The following is a 19,848-nucleotide window of genomic DNA, read 5'->3' on the forward strand; positions in this document are numbered from 1 at the left end:
TTGCATAAAAAGCGATCGGGCGGCAGACACTTCTTTGTTCCTTTTTTATTTAACTGGCGTCTGATGACAGCGCCGTAGAAAAACTATCTCAAGCAAAGCTATATACAAATAGAAAATAGACATTTTAGGCCACAAAAAAAATATTTTTTCTTATTGTATCGTTAAGGTTTTCTTTCTTTGTTTTTATTTCAAGCAATCATTTTCACTACTACAATGCAATCAATCTTATAACTATTACAACGTATTGTCGGAAATTAAGGGGGGGGGGGGGGATCACGACCCTCATGGACCCCCCTATCCTTCAAACACCCCTGAAATTGTTTCAAACCATTTTTTTAACTATATATTACAGTATCTTTTAAAAAGAACTGACTTTTTTTCTGTACTTTAAAACGTTATTATTTAACATAAAGTACTGTTGAGGAGCACAGAATAAATGATCAATGCGGGAGAGAAACATAAAATAAAGCAGTATGTTCCTTACAGTATGTGCACTACAGCATTATAATAGCACTGAAGAGTAGATATAGTAAATATATTTATAATTTAAAAAATAAAGAAGGTTTATGCAGCTCGATCAGTCGTCTGACAGAGCATGCACATTAGGCAACTCCTCATAGTCTAAGAGCCCACTAGGCTTGACCTATAGCCTTCATCGAGTTTCCAAAAATTGTTACCATAGATGAAGAGCATAAGTTGTAAATAAAACGCGAACTAAGAATTTCTACCTCTTTCACGGGAACAAATCAGAGTTACCAGGAGTTGAAAGGTGCCCAAAAATGAAACATTTACCGTCATTGAGTTTCCAAAAATTGTTATCATAAATAAACAATAAAAGTTGTAAACGAAACGCTTAAGTAAGGTTGCCTACCTATTGCGTGGGAATTAATCAGTGTTGCCAGGGGCTAAAAGGCGCCCCAAAAAGGAATAAGTTACCCTCATCAAGTTTCCAAAAATTGTTGTCGTAAATAAAGAGTAAAATCCATAAAGAAAACGTTAAAGTAAGTTTGCCTACCTTCTTCCGGTCCCAAATCAGGGTTGTCAGGGGTTAAAAGGGGCTCAAAAATTAATAATTTTCCCGCATCGAGTTTCCACTTATAAAAAAATGTAGGCAAAAATATTACAAAGCCGATGGTATAGGTTGTCCTATAGCAAAAGTAGTCCAATCATAGGTTATCGCTATTCGAAATTTCAATCATTGAAACTTCGCGCCCCACGACTCTTTTCCAAAAATTTTCGCTCTGCAGTCCACGAGTTGGCGTTGGGAAAAAAAAGAAATATCATTACATCATTACTCAGGAAAAACTCGCGTTATAGCCATTTCGTGTAAGTCGGGTCGCGTTGTAGCGCGATCCGACTGTATATAGGATTTGGATACAAAACTTTCTGAAGCTGCTTGGGTGTCAATAAAAAGAACCAAATCAGAGCGAACTAAAGCAAACGTTACCACTTACTTTCATAAGCATTGAAAGGAAGTATTTCAAATACGGGTATTTTCTTTTGTTGTTGTTGTCTTGTGAATAGTCCGGTGGAATCAAACTGATCCAAAAGTATCCAACACATCCCCAGCCACTTCTGTAACTCCTGAGGAATAGATGAGTTGATGTTGGGGAGCTGGATGGATTCTAAAGAGCTAATATTTACTTTAAGGTATCCGACTACGTTGAAAAGGCGATTTTTGACTAAAATTCACTTTTTCTAAAAATTATCTCACAGGAAAGCCCCATTTTTTGAGATTTTAAAACTTTTTGAATTTTTAATCTACGTCAATTAGAACTCAAGTTATAAGCGTTTGAAACTAAGTGTATGTAGAAAAAAATAACCGGAAGTTGATATACGGAAACCGGAAGTTGGCAGTTTTTTCACTATTTTTGATAATATTCATTCCCAAATAAAAGAATTACAGATAAAAAAATCCTTTTTAAACTTCTATTTTTATAAATTATTTATCAATATGCCCAAAAATTTATTTGTTAGAAAAAAAATGGCAACATTTCATCTCAGATGAATCTCTTCTGTTTGGTTTGTTTACATTCGATCTTGTCTCTTTTTGCTTTTGCTTTGATCAAATTTTTATCTTTCCAGTTGATATTTAGTTGATTTTTTCAAATTAAACGACAAGTTGAGATTGATTTCGCATAATTATGGGTAAAGGAGGTAGTCGACGCTCGCGAAAGCGAAAGTTTTATGGAAATCAAAACACTAGCAAAATTTTGAAAACTGGTGCTGATATAACTACTGCAAGCAGCAGCAAGCTGCAAACTTTAGATGAATTTATTCAACCTGATGAGGTGGAATCAATATCTGGAAATCGGATTATTGATATGCAAGCATTAATTGCTGTTTTTTCTGTATTATGCTGCCCAATATGCATGAATGAAACTTTGTGTCTGTACGAGGATTCCAGATTTGGACTGTCATCAAATTTCACTTTGAAATGCAAACAATGTGAATTTGTGAAAGGTTTTTCTACATCAAAGAAAGTAAATAAGCTAAATGAAATCAATGCTCGTTTTGTTTATGGCCTAAGACTTATTGGAAAAGGTTGGTCTGCAGGAAAAAAGTTGTGCAGCATTTTAAACTTACCACCTTTTCTTTCTAAATTTGCATTCAGAAGGCAAGAGAAAAAATTAGCCGAAGCTGCTGCCCATGTTGCTGACACTTCTATGAATGATGCTGCTAAAGAAGTTAGAGAGCTGAAGGGTTCCCCAAATATTATTACAAATTGTGGTGTTTCTGTAGATGGGACGTGGCAGCGTAGAGGCTTCTCATCTTTAAACGGCTGCGTTACAGCAATTTCCATTGATACCGGTAAAATCCTCGATTTTGAGGTTATGTCTCATTACTGTAGAATTTGTAACAGACTGTCAAAGAATTCCACGCCTGCAAAAAATGACGATGAGCATGATTGCTCTAATCACAAAGGATCTGCCGGAAGTATGGAGCCAGTGGGGGTATACCGCATCTTCGAAAGATCACAAAGCGCCCGTATGTTACGATACATTGAGTATTATGGTGATGGCGACTGCAAAGCTTTTGATACAGTTAAAAATGTATATAGAAAAAAGAAGCACACTGTCACCAAATTTGAATGCATCGGCCATATACAAAAGAGGGTTGGAGCACGTCTTCGAAAATTGAAAAAAACGACGAAAGGCATCAGTGGTAAAGGAAAACTAACTGATAACTTTATCGATAAACTTCAAAACTATTATGGAATTTCTATCCGCAGCAACGTGGGGAACTTAGAAAGAATGCAGTCAGCTGTTATAGCTGCTTTTTTTCACTGTTGCTCGACCGAAAAGGATCCCAAGCATGGGCAGTGTCCAAAAGGAGCTGAAAGTTGGTGCAAGTTCCAACGAGCAAAAGCCTTGAATCAAACATACAGAGACAATTCTACTGGCCTACCCCAGAACATTATAAATATTGTTAAACCGGTTTATATGGAACTATGTGACCAACAATTATTAAAAAAGTGTTTACACGGGAAAACACAGAACGCTAATGAAGCATTTAATGGCGTTCTGTGGCAAATTATTCCGAAGGAAGTTTTTGTGGAATTGCAAACTCTTCGCTTTGGTGGTTATATTGCTGTAATCAAGTTCAATACTGGATTCAAAGGTGTAATATCAGTGCTAGAAAGGTTAGGTATTACTCCTGGTCATTATACGCAAAGTGGTTCCTCGGAATTTGACAATGAGCGAATTGACGATTCAAAACGTCACTCACTGCCATCGGTAAAAAGCACTCGCAGAAAGCTGAGAGCTTCTCGAAAGAAAAAACATGTGAAAAATGAGGAAAAGGAAGGCATAAACTATAAATCTGGAGAATTTTAAGGATTTTGAACTATAATTAAATGTATAAAATTTTAAGTCTTATCTTTATTTGCGTTTTTCGAAGAATGCAATTTTCGCTCGCTATTGGCTACGAAAAACATGATTCTGTAAATTCTATTCAATATTCAAGCATGAAATTTGGTATGCATATCTTGTTAGTACTTTTGAATGTAATAGACCTCAGGTTTTGCAAATGATAAATTATTTTTTGATTTATAGCCTTTTTACAAGGAAAAGATGAATAATTTTAGGAAAATTTCTCGATAAATTCACGTAATTTGTCATAAATCTTAAAATTCTTGAAATATTCCTTAACCTGCGGTCTATTATATTTAGAACATTTCTACATGTAAACTAATCCAAACAAATTGTATGTAACTGTTTATTTTTTTCATACAGAGCGTTTCTCCTAACTTGTAATTTTCAGTATTTTTGACTAAAAAATCATACATTTTCAAAAAAACAATGATTTTATTATTCCTTTTAAAGTGAAATACGTGTTTTAAGATCCTTCTGTATCTAAAAAACCATTAATATTGTTTCATAATGAAGTTTTAAAAAAAAACTGCTCCGAACGTAGTCGGATACCTTAAACAATAAATAAATCTTAATATATAAAAATCAATGTTCTGAGATAGCATATATACATATATATATATATATATATTTCAACACACAGCCGAAACCGCTGAAGCTTCTGACTTGAAATTTGGCAGGCATGTCCGCATGATTACGAAAGTAACCACTAAGAAAGGATTTTTCGAAATCTCAATTAGTTCGGGAGCAATTAATTAAAACCTCTTAATTTCTGCGAATTTAAAACCTGTCATTGAATTCAAATCCCTTATTTTCGAAGGCTTTCCTCCATTCAAATCATTATTCAGTACTTCATCTCAACTTTTGGTCGATAGCGAACTATAAATTTGTTTTTGATTCTCACGTGGTTTTTCGAGGCTTTTTTCAAGTCAAAGCATAATGTTTCTGTCTATTACTTTCATTTTTTCAAAACTAGAAACGAAGTTTTTAAGAACATCATCACAGGCGGACTATCCTTTTGAATTTATAATAGTGCAGTTTCCTGTTAAAGTTTGCTTTGCAATAACCGTTAATAAGTCACAAGGACAGACATTAAAAGTAGCAGGGATCGATTTAAGGAAAGACTTTTTCTCACACGGCCAATTTTATGTAGCTTGCTCCAAAGTCAGTTCATCAAGCAGCTTAATAATTTTAGCACCAGAAAAAAACAACAACTAAAAATGTTGTATACAAAGAAGTTCTTGCTTAAACATAGGTATAACAATGAAATGTGGATGGCCTGTGTTTGCAAAGATAATCAATACTTTAAAAGTATCGTTGATAACATTAAAGATCGGTTAAGGACAAGGGCATATATATATATATATATATATATATATAAAGAGTCCAGGGGGCCCGGAATCCTCCCAAAATTAGAAAAATTATAGGTAATAAGTAATTATTATAGGGGATTTTCGAAACTGGGTGCACCAAGCACTGTTAACCCATGCTAATTCCATTACCCGCGCAATGCCGGGTACGGGAGTGCTAGTAAATAAATAAAAATAAAATGATAATCCTCATATAGATAATAGCTGATGATGAGAGTAACCCGCGTGTTTCAACAATGAAATTCGCGCCACGGCATGATAATTTGATAAATGTTCAACATGCAGGGAAAGGTTTTATTGTGATGAGGCTGAACTCGATCCGGTGACTTAACTGTTTTAATGGTAAGAATGTGTCATTTCAGAGGAATGAAAAAACAAAAAAATGGTCAACAATGAACGCTAGCTACTGGATTTTAGGGTTAATCCACCGGAGTTAGGGTTAAAATTTCAACAATCAAAATATCATCAAACAGGCAATGGCTTCGCTCAAATGTAGAAGCGATTTTCACCCGTCATACCTTGACGAGCGATTTTCTACACTGCTCAAAAAAATTTGGGGAGCACGTGTTTTTTCCAAAATTACGCAAAGTTGTACACTAATAAGTAACATTAAATGAATAATCCATAATTTAACGCCTACCAGGAAAAGAAAGAAGAAAACTTTATATGCAAATCAGTGTTCATGACGTCAAAAACCAGCAAAAGGAGATAAGGGCAGAAATCGGGATGTTGGCGAAACGTCTGTTTTATTGCCGTAACTGTGAAATTCGATTGCGCAGTTTTTTTTTTTTTTTTTTTTTGAGACAAGGTTACTTGAGAATGTCTCAACAACGTGATTTACCGGAATCCATGACATGGTGTATACAGGCAGACTGGAATCCGGGCAAACATAACGTAGAGTCGCTGACGCTGTTGGAGCCTCCAGAAGTGTTGTTGCAAGGCTGTGGAATCGATTCCAAGAGACAGGGAATGTTGGACGTCGATCAGGGCAAGGTCGGCCATACGCCACTACGACAACTGATGACCGGTATATACTTTTAACAGCCGTCCGAAACAGAACAGAGAATGCTACGCTGCTGCAAAAGGCAGTTGCTCTCGGCAACAGGACGAATTATGTCCAGTCAAAACAGTACGCAATCGGCTTCATGAGGAAGGGCTCTATGCACGTAGGCCAATGGGCTGCATTCCGTTGACCCCACGCCACCGTGCGGCCCGAAGAAGATGGGCTGCTGAACATCGAAATTGGGAGCAACGTGATTGGTGCAGGTTGCTGTTTACAGATGAGTCCCAAATTAGTCTGGAGTGTGACATCCGACGCGTTCTGGTATGGAGGGACAGGGGCACTCGAAATAACCCGCATTCATTCGTGAAAGATCACAAGACAGATGAATTGGTTGGATGGTATGGGGTGGAATCAGCATAGGCGGACGTACGGACCTGCATATCTTTCAGAATGGCACTTTAACGGGCCGAAGATATGCAAACGAGATACTGCAACCTCATGTCATCCCTTACGCTGGAGCCATTGGAGATTCCTTTGTTTTCCAGGATGATATTGCCCGACTGCACAGAGCTCGTCTGGCGGAAAAAATGCTTGAAACTGAAACAATACAGCGGATGGAATGACCAGCGTGCTCTTCTGACCAGAATCCAGTCGAGCATGTTTGGGACATTATCGGACGACGCATTGCTGCGCGACCAAGGTCGGCTGTCACTGTCCGAGACTTGGAGATTGCATTTCTTGGGGAGTGGAACAGTATTCCCCAATGTCAGATCGATAACCTCATCGCATCCATGGCAAACAGGTATGCAGCAGCCTTAGTTGTTCGAGCAGACCACACGCCCTATTAAAACTTATGCATCATATTTAAACAGTACCTTTTTTCATCGTTTACATGTAAACAAATTGTTGCCCTAAATCATCTTTTCATGTTTTTTTCCATATTTTCAAAGAATTAAAGCTTAATTCCAAACCTTTTTATGTCTTTTTTTCTGAATTGCGCATTGATACGCGTGTACTATCCATTGTATGCCAATACGTGGCTGTCTCGCACGGTTTTCTTCACTTTTTGCTTGCTCCCCTAATTGTTTTAAGCAGTGTAGTTCAATAAAAGTTTCAGAAAATGTTTCAAAACTATCAGAGGTACAATAGAATGTTCAGAATCACAGCAAATGCATGGAATGTTGTTTGAAAACATTCGCTACAACTTTGCGCCTAAAATAAATTGCAAAGCCAACATTTTGCAGCAAACAATGGGAAACGAATGTTCTGGAAATATGTTAAAATAAACACCGTTAAGTTAACCAGAGTGCATAAAAAGTAAAATAAGAAATAACGTCAAAAAACACAAACATTCATTGCCAATGAAAAACAACCCTAAATTGTGAGGAAAATGGAATGAATAATATAATTTATACTATTTACTTTTAATTTGAATTACAGCTGAGAAGTCCTACCGCAGTAACGACAAAAATGAAAACCATCGTTTGCGCAAACAAAAACAGTTTTTTTTCTCTGCTATTTAATAACGTAGCAGTATTAAACTGTAGGAAAAAACAGTATGTTACTGTAAAACCAACAATTATTTTTTACAGTGAATGCCATGTCCTTTGTATGTTTCTTGCTACGGATTTTTGTGCCGTTTTTCCAGCAAAAAGTAAAATGAAAAATAAATAAATAAATATATGTATAATATGATAGAATATAAAAACATGATGAAATTTCTATAAACTTGGTTCGTACTAAAAAGTATGAAATAAAATAATGGTATGATGTATTGATTACAACACTCAAATACTGAAGCTGATCTTAATATCTTTATATTTAGGTAAATTCTAAAGTAGCCAATAAAATTTAAATTAAAAATTAAGTGAGGAACAAATATAGGAGGTTTAGTAAAAACTATACCGTTGCTTACAAAGTTGTACACTGCCTCTCTCTCTCTCTCTATTTTTTTTTTTTTTCCTCTCAAACTTTTAATTTCAATTTCATTGGATACTTTAGAATTTACTTAAATATAAAGATATTAAGATTTTAACTGCCATTTTTGAGTGTTGTAATCAAGAAATTATATACTTATTTCATTTCATACTTTTTAGTGCGAACCAAGCTTATAGATATAATATTTAAATATAAAAAAAATTCGGAGCCCTAAAAACCGACTCCTTAAATATGGACATGAACAAGACATATTATTCTACATTACAAGTAGAAATAATTTAAGTAGAGGTTATATGTGAGATAAATAAACATTATATATATATATATATATATATATATATACACACACACAACCGAAGCTATCGTCAAATTCTGTTTAATTGGAATAAGATGAAAATATCAAAAATATCTATTAAACTGCTTTTAATGAAATGATGGTGCAAATATAATTTTAAGTCGGAGTGACTTCAAATTTTATGGGCATTTTTCTTTTTTCTTCTAGATTTAGTAACAGTGCGAAATGAAATTACCCCATAAAAAAAAACGATGGATTCAGGGACGGTGCTCATCCCCTCCCCCCAAGTTCAATAGCGCTAATCCCCCCCCCCCATTTTCTCAACCCTCTTTCCCTTTTTAATTTTTAGCTCTCTGTAGTTTTATTAAAGAATTTTTAAAAGTTATTTGCTTATTTATTTATTATTATTATTAATTTATGAGAAAAGTTCTGTGCTACGCGCTAGTGACACACACAGACACAAAAACTAAATAAATAAATGAAAGAAAATAGAAATAAATAAATAAATAAATAAAATTAAAAATAAATCAACAAATAAATTTAAATAAATAAATAAATAAAAATTACCCCCCTTCCCAAATTTAGATGGCACAACTTGCGCCATAATCCAACCCCCCGTGGGCACCTCTGAATGGCTTTGGCTCCCCCCGATTCTTGTTGCCCTGGCCCTGTGCCCCATAGCCTCATGCCATAATTTATCCCCGACTCTGTTCATTTAAAATGGGGTCGTTTCCAAAATTTTAAAGGTATTTTTTTCTGAAAGAGCTTGCTTAAAAACATAGGATCTGACCATTTTTTAAATAATTTATTTAAGTTTAATATTTTTAAAAAATTACTTAAATCTGTGCGCTTTAATTGTTTACGCTTCTGTCGTGCGACATCACAAATGATGAAATGCCATTCAGTGTTGCCATTCAGAGAACAGAATATTTAATTCGCATTTTACTCACGTGTATTAGCAACGATATGGTTGGTAGCAAGCGTAGAGCGCAATTTTAATTCGCTGCTTGATTATCATAACGTGGAAACGTAGTAGAAATATGCGCCAAATTGCATCATTTGTGATGTAATAAAGACCACGCCTTGTTTGAAAAATCGGACATTTTAAAAAATTAATTAAAAAAAAAACTGTTGGGAAAAGTAAAGTATTTTCGGGGTCCATGTAATTTTTTTTTGCTCATTCTATCCATTTCAAATGACTAAAAGTGGTACTTTTGACTGAAGGAAACCACCTCATTGTGTACAGTTATGAAATTCATATCCTGCATGTTTCTTTCAGGACCCTTGGTAGGGGTGCTAGGACAGAAATACGGCATCCGATCTGTCACGTTTGTCGGAGGCCTCATTGCAGCGGCCGGTTCCATCTTCAGCGCCTTCGCTCCCAGCGTCACGTGGATTGTAATCCTCTGGGGAGGAATACACGGTACAACCAGGTTTCAGTATTTGTTTCCAATCCTCCCACCTCAGCATTTTCATCATTTCTGTTGAAAATTCCCTTATCTTTCTCAATGGCTGAACAAGTTAACTTAGAAAACAGCTTTCTTCGTGATTTAAAAGCTTCTCAGGGATACCGAAGCTTGGGTTTTCCCTTAAAATCATGGGTTTCTATACAGGTATTGGGGTTTTTTGAGGATTTTGTTTGAAAGTCTTGTATTTTGGATTTGAAAGTCGAATAAGGTACATTTATTAAGAATTTCAACGATAGAACATAAACATTTTCACTAAAATATCATTTTTTGGCTAAAGGGTTGTACACAAATTATGTCACGATTTGAGGGGGAGCGGACTCGTTAAGGTGGTTTGTGTTCGAAGGCATTTAAAAAAATAAATAAATAAAAACTTGGTCATTTTTTTTAAATGTTATTTTTAGCTCCATATGTTTCAAAATTATGAAAAAAATTTAAAAACAAGCTTTTAAAATATTATTTTGAAAAAAAAATTGGACAAATTTGAAGAAAAATAGCGTTTTTACGTGCCTTGCGGTAACAGCTATGGACCAAATTATCGCACATAAATCCTTGTAAGAATATATTTTTATGACGTATATGTGTGTAGTGCTCTAAAAGATTTGTTTTTCAAAACAGTTTTGAAATACAGCTGAACAAAGTTCCTATACTGTTTTTTTTTTTCTTTTCTTTTCAAAATGCAAAGGATCAACAGTTGGGGCCCATTCCTTTCTGATTCAAGGAACCCCGTAAAATGTGAATGGGCCCCGACTGTTGATCCTTCTATTCTGCTTTTGAATTTATGATTTGTCTTATCAATGTACGGTTATAAAACTATTTCAACGGTGTAGTTATTCAGTAGTACTTAATACATTCTAAACTACTGGGTTTATAAATTTTCCTTTTTAGTTTTTACGCAGTCGGGTTTTTTGTTTTTATTTAATAATTTTTTATTTTACATTTTTTAGTTAAGTTTCATTGACTTAGTTATTATAATTATAAGACGGTACATTTCGCAACCTTGTCATTTCATTGAGAGAGTTTGTATCGTGAGTTTATTAAGTAACTTGCGGTGGTCTAAACTACTGATAATTAGTCCCTCTAGGGGCCTAACTAGGCATAAAGCTACATGTGCTTGACGTTCGGCAAAAATGCGCGAACTTAAGTCAACCACAGCACAGCTATATAATCAGCCTGTATAACTGATGATGACGCGAAATCGGAAGCGTCGTTAGTCAACTCTTTCTCCCAAAACTAAAAAAGCCCGTGAAGGAAGTACACGTCGTGAAACTCAGTCCTTTGAATCAAAGCAAAAACAAATGCAACATATGTTAGAGATGAAAATCGAATTAGTAGACTTTCTTTCTTTTGGTGCTTATTGCACGGGTTTATTTTGATGAGGACTACAATCTGAGTGTCTTGCCTTCGTTACGCATGATATATTTTTTATTACAGTACAGAACACATATACAGAACACATGAAAGAATTTACATCATAGAGGGAAAAGTACACCCGGAGCGAGAGTATCTTGATTCACCGCTTCAAAAAGGAGAAGCAATCGCTTAGACCACTCGGCCACTGAGACCCCAATTAGTAGACTTAGTAAACAAAAAAATTCAGGCAGCGAAAACTACCTGCAATTGTCGCACGCAGGTAGCGTGCGACACAGTGTGCGCCACCGAGCGTGCACCGATTCCAAACTGACAAAATGGCAACTGGTTGTTGATATGGTGAATTTTGATTACTGTCATGTGTTTAGTGAAAAATCGATTGACGTAAGAATTGGCGAAATTGGCCAAGGCGTTTAGCCTGTAGAACGCCACATAGGAACAGACACACATACATAGACTGATAAACACAATACCCTCCTTTGCGTCGCGCACGCGCAGTCGGGTAAAAAGATTCCGATTCCGAGTCACAACTGACTACAACTGTATTTATGTCGAGGACTGCATACTAAGTGCCTTGCCTCCATTACTTTTTATACCGATGGATGGCAGCACCATCACCGGATCGAACAGTTAATTAGAATTTAGAACTAGTCCAGGAGCTAATAGCTACCTGGTGCTAGCACCCCCAGAGGTATCGTTTCACTTGGAGGACATTGAGATCACGAGCATATTTAACGTCGCCCAGTCCCCTTTAATGACGACGGTGGATCTTCGACCATCGAGGTTCGAACTCAGGACCCTCCGGCCCCGAATCCGACACTCTACTGATCGGGCTACCACGGCCCGGGTAAAAAGATATCCTTTTCGATTTCTCAGTAATGTTAAAAGAGTGCGCGTCCCATCCTTTTCAAGCGCCAGAAAAAAGTTTTTCCTCTCTTCTGTAAAATTATCATAATCAGACTTACGTCCTTCTTGGGTGTATGTGTGTGTTCTGAGTTACACATATAAAATTTAGTTAAAATAGTAGTAGTAGAGTTAAAAAAATCAAACTGTTCCAAGGTGTACCGTGTTCGAAAATGAGTCAGTCTCCCCTACAGTAAACTGCTTTTATATGTTCTGATACAACTTGCTTCAGAATCCAGATACCTCTAACCCACTCTACTCTGATATCTCTCATGCAGGTATTGGTTTCTCCATGAGCAACACCCTATTTCAAGTAGTAGTGAACCAATACTTCGAGCATCACCGTGCCACTGCTTCGGGTATTGTTTTATCCGGGGCATGCCTGGGAAGCCTGTTCTATCCCTTCATGATTGGAGCCATGCTGGACGCATACGGGCTTTTCGGTTGCTTCTTGCTGCTAGGAGGGCTTTTCCTCAACATCTTGCCACCATCACTCGGGCTTAAGCCTCCGATCTGGGTACGAGACCCTGAAGGCTACGCGCGGAAAAGTAAGTACATGAAATATTTTATCTTTCGTATAAAAGTCAAAAAAAATTTAGTTACTTTGAAGAAAATATGAAGTTTTCCACTCGGCTAAGTGAGAATACCGCCCTCCCAAAAATTTCAGTTCGGGGTCGCCCTCAGTTCTCTAAACCGTTCTAACTTTTTATAACACTAGCGGTACCTGCACGGCTTTGCCCGTAGTAGAAAATTAAAAGGTCATTTGGTTAGCCTGTATATTTACAAGTAACGGATGATGAATTATCGTCCATGTTGTGATAATTTGCTCGATAAAATGTTCTTAAAACTGGAATAGAAAAAGAACAAATCGAATTTTCGAAAAATCGCTTCGAGCTGCTCATCCCTATGCTACGCACTAATTTTGTGCCAAATTTCATGAAAATCGGCCGAACGGTCTAGGCACTAAGCGCGTAAGAGACATCCAAAGATTCAGATATCCAGGCATACTGACTTTCAGCTTTATTATCTTTACTAATAATAAAGCTGAAAGTCTCTCTGTCTGGATGTCCGAAGGATGTCTGGATGTCTGTAGGATCTCTGTGACGCGCATAGCGCCTAGACCGTTCGGCCGCTTTTCATGAAATTTGGCACAAAGTTAGTTTTTAGCATGGGGTGTGCACCTCGAAGCGATTTTTCGAAAATTCGATGTGGAACAAAATTATCATAAGATGGTCGAGTAAATTACGAAATTATCATAACGTGGAACCGTAACATGGGCACAAGCCAATTGGCGAGATACGAAATTATCATAACGTGGAACCGTGACATGGGGACAGGCCAATTGGCGAGAAAATTCACCATACATTATTTGTAAATATACAGGCGAACCAAAAGACCTTTTAATTTTTCTATCACTGGCAAAGCCGTGCGGGTACCACTAGTTAGTAATAAAGATAAAGAAAAGGTGCATACTACGATGATTTGAAGTTATTATTATGCATGTCACGTGATCATCTGGTTTTCATGGGAACGATTTGGTGCATTCCGTCCTAATCTCAAACTTTCTTCTACAACTGCAAACTTTCTTCTGTATGACATATTAGAATTACAAGGCAAATATAGCAGACCCTCGTTTTAGGGGGTTACGTTCCACGGAAATTCCGCGTAAATCGAAACCGCGTAAATTGAGACCTAATACTAGTGTTAAAGTAGGGGTTTGGTTCCGTAGGTACGAAATACTTCATTCTAGTGATGACTAATTGTATAATAAGTTGAATGTGTACTTATATCGACTTTTATGCACAACGTGCAGAAAGAAAACATAAATTAATTTCGTGTTCTATTTATAAAGAGGAGTTGGCTATGATAGTCTTTTGGCAGTTATTAAGAATTTTTCTCTGTAATTCTCTGCAGAGCATTAACGCATCCATAATCACTTGCGTCATTTCCATGGTAGAATCTTCCTCCACTAACAAATCCGAAAGATCATTTTTATTGTCTAGGAATGGCTTAAAATTTTCAACGAGAACGTTTTTGGTTGTGCGTCACTGACGTTGGTATCCTCGTTGGTTTTGGCCTCCTTTGTCACTCCTAAAAGCTCTTTTTCCAGTGAGTATGTCAGTCAAATAACTTTACATCTGGAAAGAGCTCTGGAATCAATGTCATAAAATGTGTCAAGTGGCCCAAGCTTGATTACTAGCAAGCCAAAATGCAGTTGATTATGTGTAATCTGCAATCTTTAGGAGTTTGGATTTTGAAAGAGGGGAAAATTTATTTGTTTGCATTGCCACATCCGCGTAAAACCGAAACTCATCCGCGTAAAATAAAGTAAAAGTGTCAAATCTTAAATCGAAACCGCGTAAATAAACCCGCGTAAAACGAGGGTTTATTTTATATCAGGCCGTGGTGGCCTGATTGGTAAGGCATTGGATCTCGGGTTCGATCCTCGCTGGTCGAAGATCCATCGTTGTCATTAATGGTGACTTGGCGACGTTAAATATGCTCGTGGTCACAATGTCCCCCAAGTGAAACGATACCTCTGGGGGGTGCCAGACCAGAAAGTTATTCGGCTCCTGGCCTGGTTCTAAATTCTCGAACTGTCCATAGATGGCACCACCATCTATTGTGTTGTCTTCTGAAGGCAAGCCGCCTGGCACGCAGTCCTTCATAGTTTGAGAGCCAGAGGTCCCTTAGATAGTTGATAGTTGATACTGTATATCAGTTTTTTTTTATGCTCTAGTAACCCTCATCTGCACGAACTCCAATTTTCATCGCTGCTTAAAATCAGTAGTTGCACTCCAATTATCTCTAGCTCTCTGCCACTCTGTCACTTGGAGAAAAAAAAGTTCCGATTAGTTGCAATAGTACTTTATGCAGCTAATGTGAGAGCGTATTATGTTGAGATCATTGAGAAGAAATAAAAGGTGGAGAGAGTTAAGCTTTTTATTCTTGAAGCAAAGTTCCTGATTCACGGGATAGCATTTGAAGTATAGTATTGGATGAAGTGAGGTTTATTTCATTATTTTTACGCAAAACGTGTCATCTATTTGTCGTAGTTGAATCACGTGACTTGGGATCTTTGCCAAATCTTTTCCCAAGCGAATCATTGGACTTGCTCCCTCCAGTTACTAATTCCTGCTCCAAGGCAGAGATGGTCACCTTGGTACGATTCGACGTGACCGTTTTGACGCTACCGTTTCGGCTCGACCGATCCGGCTCCGACTGTTCCAAGATGGTTGATTAAGTCCAGCCGTTTCGGCGCCAGATTTTGTGTAAGTAATGTACGCAGAGGAGAGTTTTTATTCTCATCAACTAGATCTCGAGCCCTTTTTGAAACACTATACTACATACTATTCTTCTATGTCTCCCCCCTCCTCCCCTTCATTTTCTTCCTTTATTTTTGAAAAGGCAAAAGAGTTTGATTTCAAAATAGCTATTTTGAATTGAACAGCTATTTTGATGTTACTCATCTTGTGCATTACTTTGCATTGGATAACCTGCTTTACGAAAAGCATTAAAAATTAATAAAGTCACAAGTATTTAACATAGCATTTTTCCAAAGACAAAAGGTACTAATTCAAAATATTATAAGATTTGTATTTTGTGTAGTAACCAAGTTCAATTTTTCTGAGAACCTTGAAGACTTTTTTTTTTAATGAGGATGGATTAACTTGTAGTATTTCAACTGGTACAGAGTCTACCGCAACTGCTCGTGATACGAGTGTTACGATTAATGTGCCTTGACTCCTGAAAGTCCCAATCATAGACTTCATTTTGAGACACACCAGAGGACCTAACTATCTGACATGTGCAAAAGATATCAGATTTAAAAAAAAAAAAAATAAATTTAGAGGCAAACATTTTACAAGAACTTGTCGACTTCTAATGTATTTGCAGGAATATCTGCTGCAAATATGTTTGCTAACCTGATGAGTTTGACAGCAACTTAAAATTCAGTCACCGCAAATGTGACGACATGTCACTAAGTCTTTTAATCTTTCACCTGCGCCGGGGATTAGAAGATATCAGCACAGGTGAAACAGATTTCGATAGTGAGTGAAAGAACTGTAGAAGCTTGAAGCAAATCTAGAAAATGTTCAGAAATGAGTTATAGATAAATAGCCTCTTCGGATATACAGGATGTCCTAAAAGTCCTTGACACATAATAAAAATTCATAGAAAGAAGAAAAGAAAAAGTTTTTATGGGTAATTTATATTAACGGCTGTATCGTCGCAGTAATAATTTGTTTTTCTTACTACGACGATATAGTTGTTGATGTAAATTATATACAATGGGGTCGTTTCCGAAATTTTAAAAGTATTTTTTTTCTGAAAGAACATGCATAGGGCTTGACCATTTTTAAAATAATTTGAAAAAGTTTAATATTTTTAAAACAACATTTTAATCGGTGCGCAGAGCCAACTTTATTTTTTACGCTTCTGCACATAATATCACAAGTGATGAAATGCCACTCACCGATATATGCAGAGCGTAATATTTAACTCGCATCTTTACTCACATGTATTGGCAACGATAGGGTTGATAGCAAGCGTAGAGTGCAATATTTAATTCACTTCTGAATTAGTATAACTTGGAAACGCGGTAGACAGCAAGCGTAAACATTCAGCGTGCCATTGGAGTGCACGCCGAAGTACATCACTTGCGACTTCATAAGGACCACGTCTTGTTTGAAAGATCAAATAGTTTAAAAAATTAATTAAAAATTAAAAGTTTTGAAAATAAAAGATTTTTCTCGTTTTGTGTTATTTTCTTTTTGCTCATTCTATCAACTTCAGTGACTAAAAGTAGTAGTTTTTACTAATGGAAACAACCCCATTGCAATTTTTTCTTTTTTTTTCTTTTTACTTTAATTTCTTTCTTTTCTCTTTTTTTTTTTCCTTTCTTTTCTTTTCTTTTTTTTTTTTTTTTTTTTTTGCGAAGTCATAAAAAAGTCTTAAACCTGTGAAGAATTAAGGGCAAACCGCATATTGATTCGATAATTTGTAGCTTTACTATGAATTTTTTAATTTATCAAGAACTAGTGTCCGCCCAATGGTCAAAACTCGACCATATTCATAAATGAATATTTGAGAAAACTTGAATGAATTTAAGTACAGTCGAACCTCTATATATCGAACTTCTACATATCAAAATTTTCTATATATCGAAATCCCAGCAAATTTCCATGTTCATTATATAGAAAAATTGTTTCTATATATCGAAAAAATCTCTATATATCGAAAATTTTTTCGAAACATTCGTAGATTTTTTTCCCACTTTAGACTGTTGGTCTCATGAAAAATGACGGTTAGAGGAGCAAATTACGTTCACTAAACGTTGCTCCGGAACACATAAGAAATCTGGGGTTGAAGGGAGCGTAGTTAAGTCGTTGTTCCGTTCTGAAGTTCTTAAATTCCCTCAAGTTTATTTCAAATCTTAGCTGTAACCAGTAACACTGTAAAATCAGTTTCAAATTATCCCTTTTGTTTGTTGATTATCATTTCTAGTCTTCTTAGCTTCAGTAAAAATCATTCAAGTTAAGTAGATTGATTTTTTACTTTTCTCTCGATCACATTGTTAAAACGAAAATCCCCTAATGTTGCGATCAAGTTGAATTGCCGAAGAATATGAAGATGTATAGTTGGCGTAAAAATGTAATTTCTGTTAATTTTTTAATCATCAACTTTTATTTAATCCGATACTCGTGTAAATTATAAATTGGGTTTCATACACGACAATTAGCTTTTATTGTTTTAGGATACTTTTATGATAAAATAAGATCGTTTCCATATATCGAAATTTCTATACATCGAATTTTTTCCGGCAATTTGCTACTTCGATATATGGAGGTCCGACTGTATTTCCAATATTTTTATTTCTACTCTTACTCATGTTTACTGCATATCGGGGGAAACGTACAATTTTTATAAGTACATGCAATACCAAACAGTAGTAATTCATTTAAATTTTACTTTCTGGCTGTTAATCTCAAAATAAATGGATGAAAAGGGATATTTCGGTAATGGGGTCCTTTCTGAAATTTTAAAAGTATTTTCTTTGAAAAAGCATGCTTAAAAACATGGGTTTTAGCCATTTTTTAAATAATTTGAAAACAAATTAATATTTTTTAACAAATATTTTAATTGGTGCGAAGATTGAGATTCATTTTTCACGCTTCTGCACATTGCATTAAAAGCGATGAAATGCCATTCACTGATGCCATTAGCGCACATCGCAAATTTTCATAACCTGGAAACGCGGTTGACAGCAAAGTGTAAACATTTGGAGCAGCAATGGAGCAGCATGCCAAAGTACATAACTTGTTACGCCATAAAGACAGCGCCAGAAGTTTCCAGAATCGGACTTAAAAAAATTATAATCATAAAAAATAACTGTTGTGAAAAGTGTTTCTGGCTCCACGTTTATTTTTTATTTTTTTGCTTATTCTATGGATTTCAGTGACTAAAAGTAGTATTTTTGACTGTAGGAAACAACCTCATTGAGAACTTTGTGTGGTCGTCAAATTCTTGACTTGAACAATTTTATTTTAGATACCATGTTGCCTTATGCTAACCCTATTCAAATAGATATTTTTCTACTCTTTTTTACGTATGCAAAGGAAAAACATTTTCGCCCTGGCATTGGAAACAACAAATTTGACGCCAATGGATAAAAATCGCCAATTATCCAATTTTCGAAATCTTCCCGTATGAAATGAAGCAACAAAACTCAGTTTATACGTAAAACTTCTGTATGAACAATATTATAAAACGTCTACTGTTATTGAGTAAGTTGCTTCTTCATCATTAGAAATATAAATTTCCAAGTAACAAATAAACGAACTCTATTCGTCGCAACTGTCCATTCGAAAACACTGGACGTCGCAATAATAGTTCATTTTTTAAAAAAGGTCGTCTTTGTGAATTGTTTATGGTTAAGGTTGGTGCAAAATTGATATCAGACTTTTCAACATTTTCGACACCCTCCCCCCTTTGTCACAAAGTTTCGCACTTCACCATACCCCATCTTCCTTTTTTCACATGTCACGCTGTTCTTCATAACGTTCCTATTAAAAAAAAAAGGCTTGTTGTCACATTCTCCCCACTGTATGTTCCTCATGGCATTTCTTTCCTCTCCCTTGTCACAAACTGTTATTATTTCGTGAACTCCACTTCATTCGTGGACTGCCCCTATTTTGTGGTAACCGTAAGCAAATATACCTTTCCTACTCTTTGTTTTCGTATGCAAACAAAAAACATTTCTCGCGCTGCAATTGGTTCCAAAAAATTGACTCCAATAGATGAAGAGCACCAATTTCCCAATTACCGAAATCTTCCCGAATGAAATGATGCTGCAAAACTCAGATTATACGTAAAGCTTCTGGATGAACAATATTTATTTTTAAAAGTTTAATATTATTGCGTAAGTTGCCTTGACCTCTGCCATTAGAAATATAAAATTTCAAACAGTAAAGAGAACGAACCCTACTTGCTACATTAAAAATTGTTCATTCAAAAACACTGAAAGTTGCAATAATAGTGATATTTTATTTAAAACAATCGTGTTTGTGATTTGTTTACGGTTTAGGGGATAACTGACTAATGCACTTTTCAAAATTTGTGATCCGTT

At 35.9% G+C, this 19,848-nt stretch overlaps 1 protein-coding gene across 1 annotated transcript in view; it reads left to right on the plus strand.

Annotated features, from left to right (window-relative positions):
* Window positions 1-19,848, plus strand: part of LOC129224782 (monocarboxylate transporter 9-like) — a 68,498-nt gene that overhangs the window by 45,923 nt on the left and 2,727 nt on the right. Inside the window, exons 2-3 of the mRNA XM_054859330.1 lie at window positions 9,758-9,901; window positions 12,497-12,766. Of these exons, the coding sequence (XP_054715305.1) occupies window positions 9,758-9,901; window positions 12,497-12,766 (414 nt within the window). The remainder of the gene's footprint in view (window positions 1-9,757; window positions 9,902-12,496; window positions 12,767-19,848) is intronic.

Source organism: Uloborus diversus, chromosome 6 (assembly GCF_026930045.1).
Source record: "Uloborus diversus isolate 005 chromosome 6, Udiv.v.3.1, whole genome shotgun sequence".
Lineage (NCBI taxonomy): Eukaryota > Metazoa > Arthropoda > Arachnida > Araneae > Uloboridae > Uloborus > Uloborus diversus.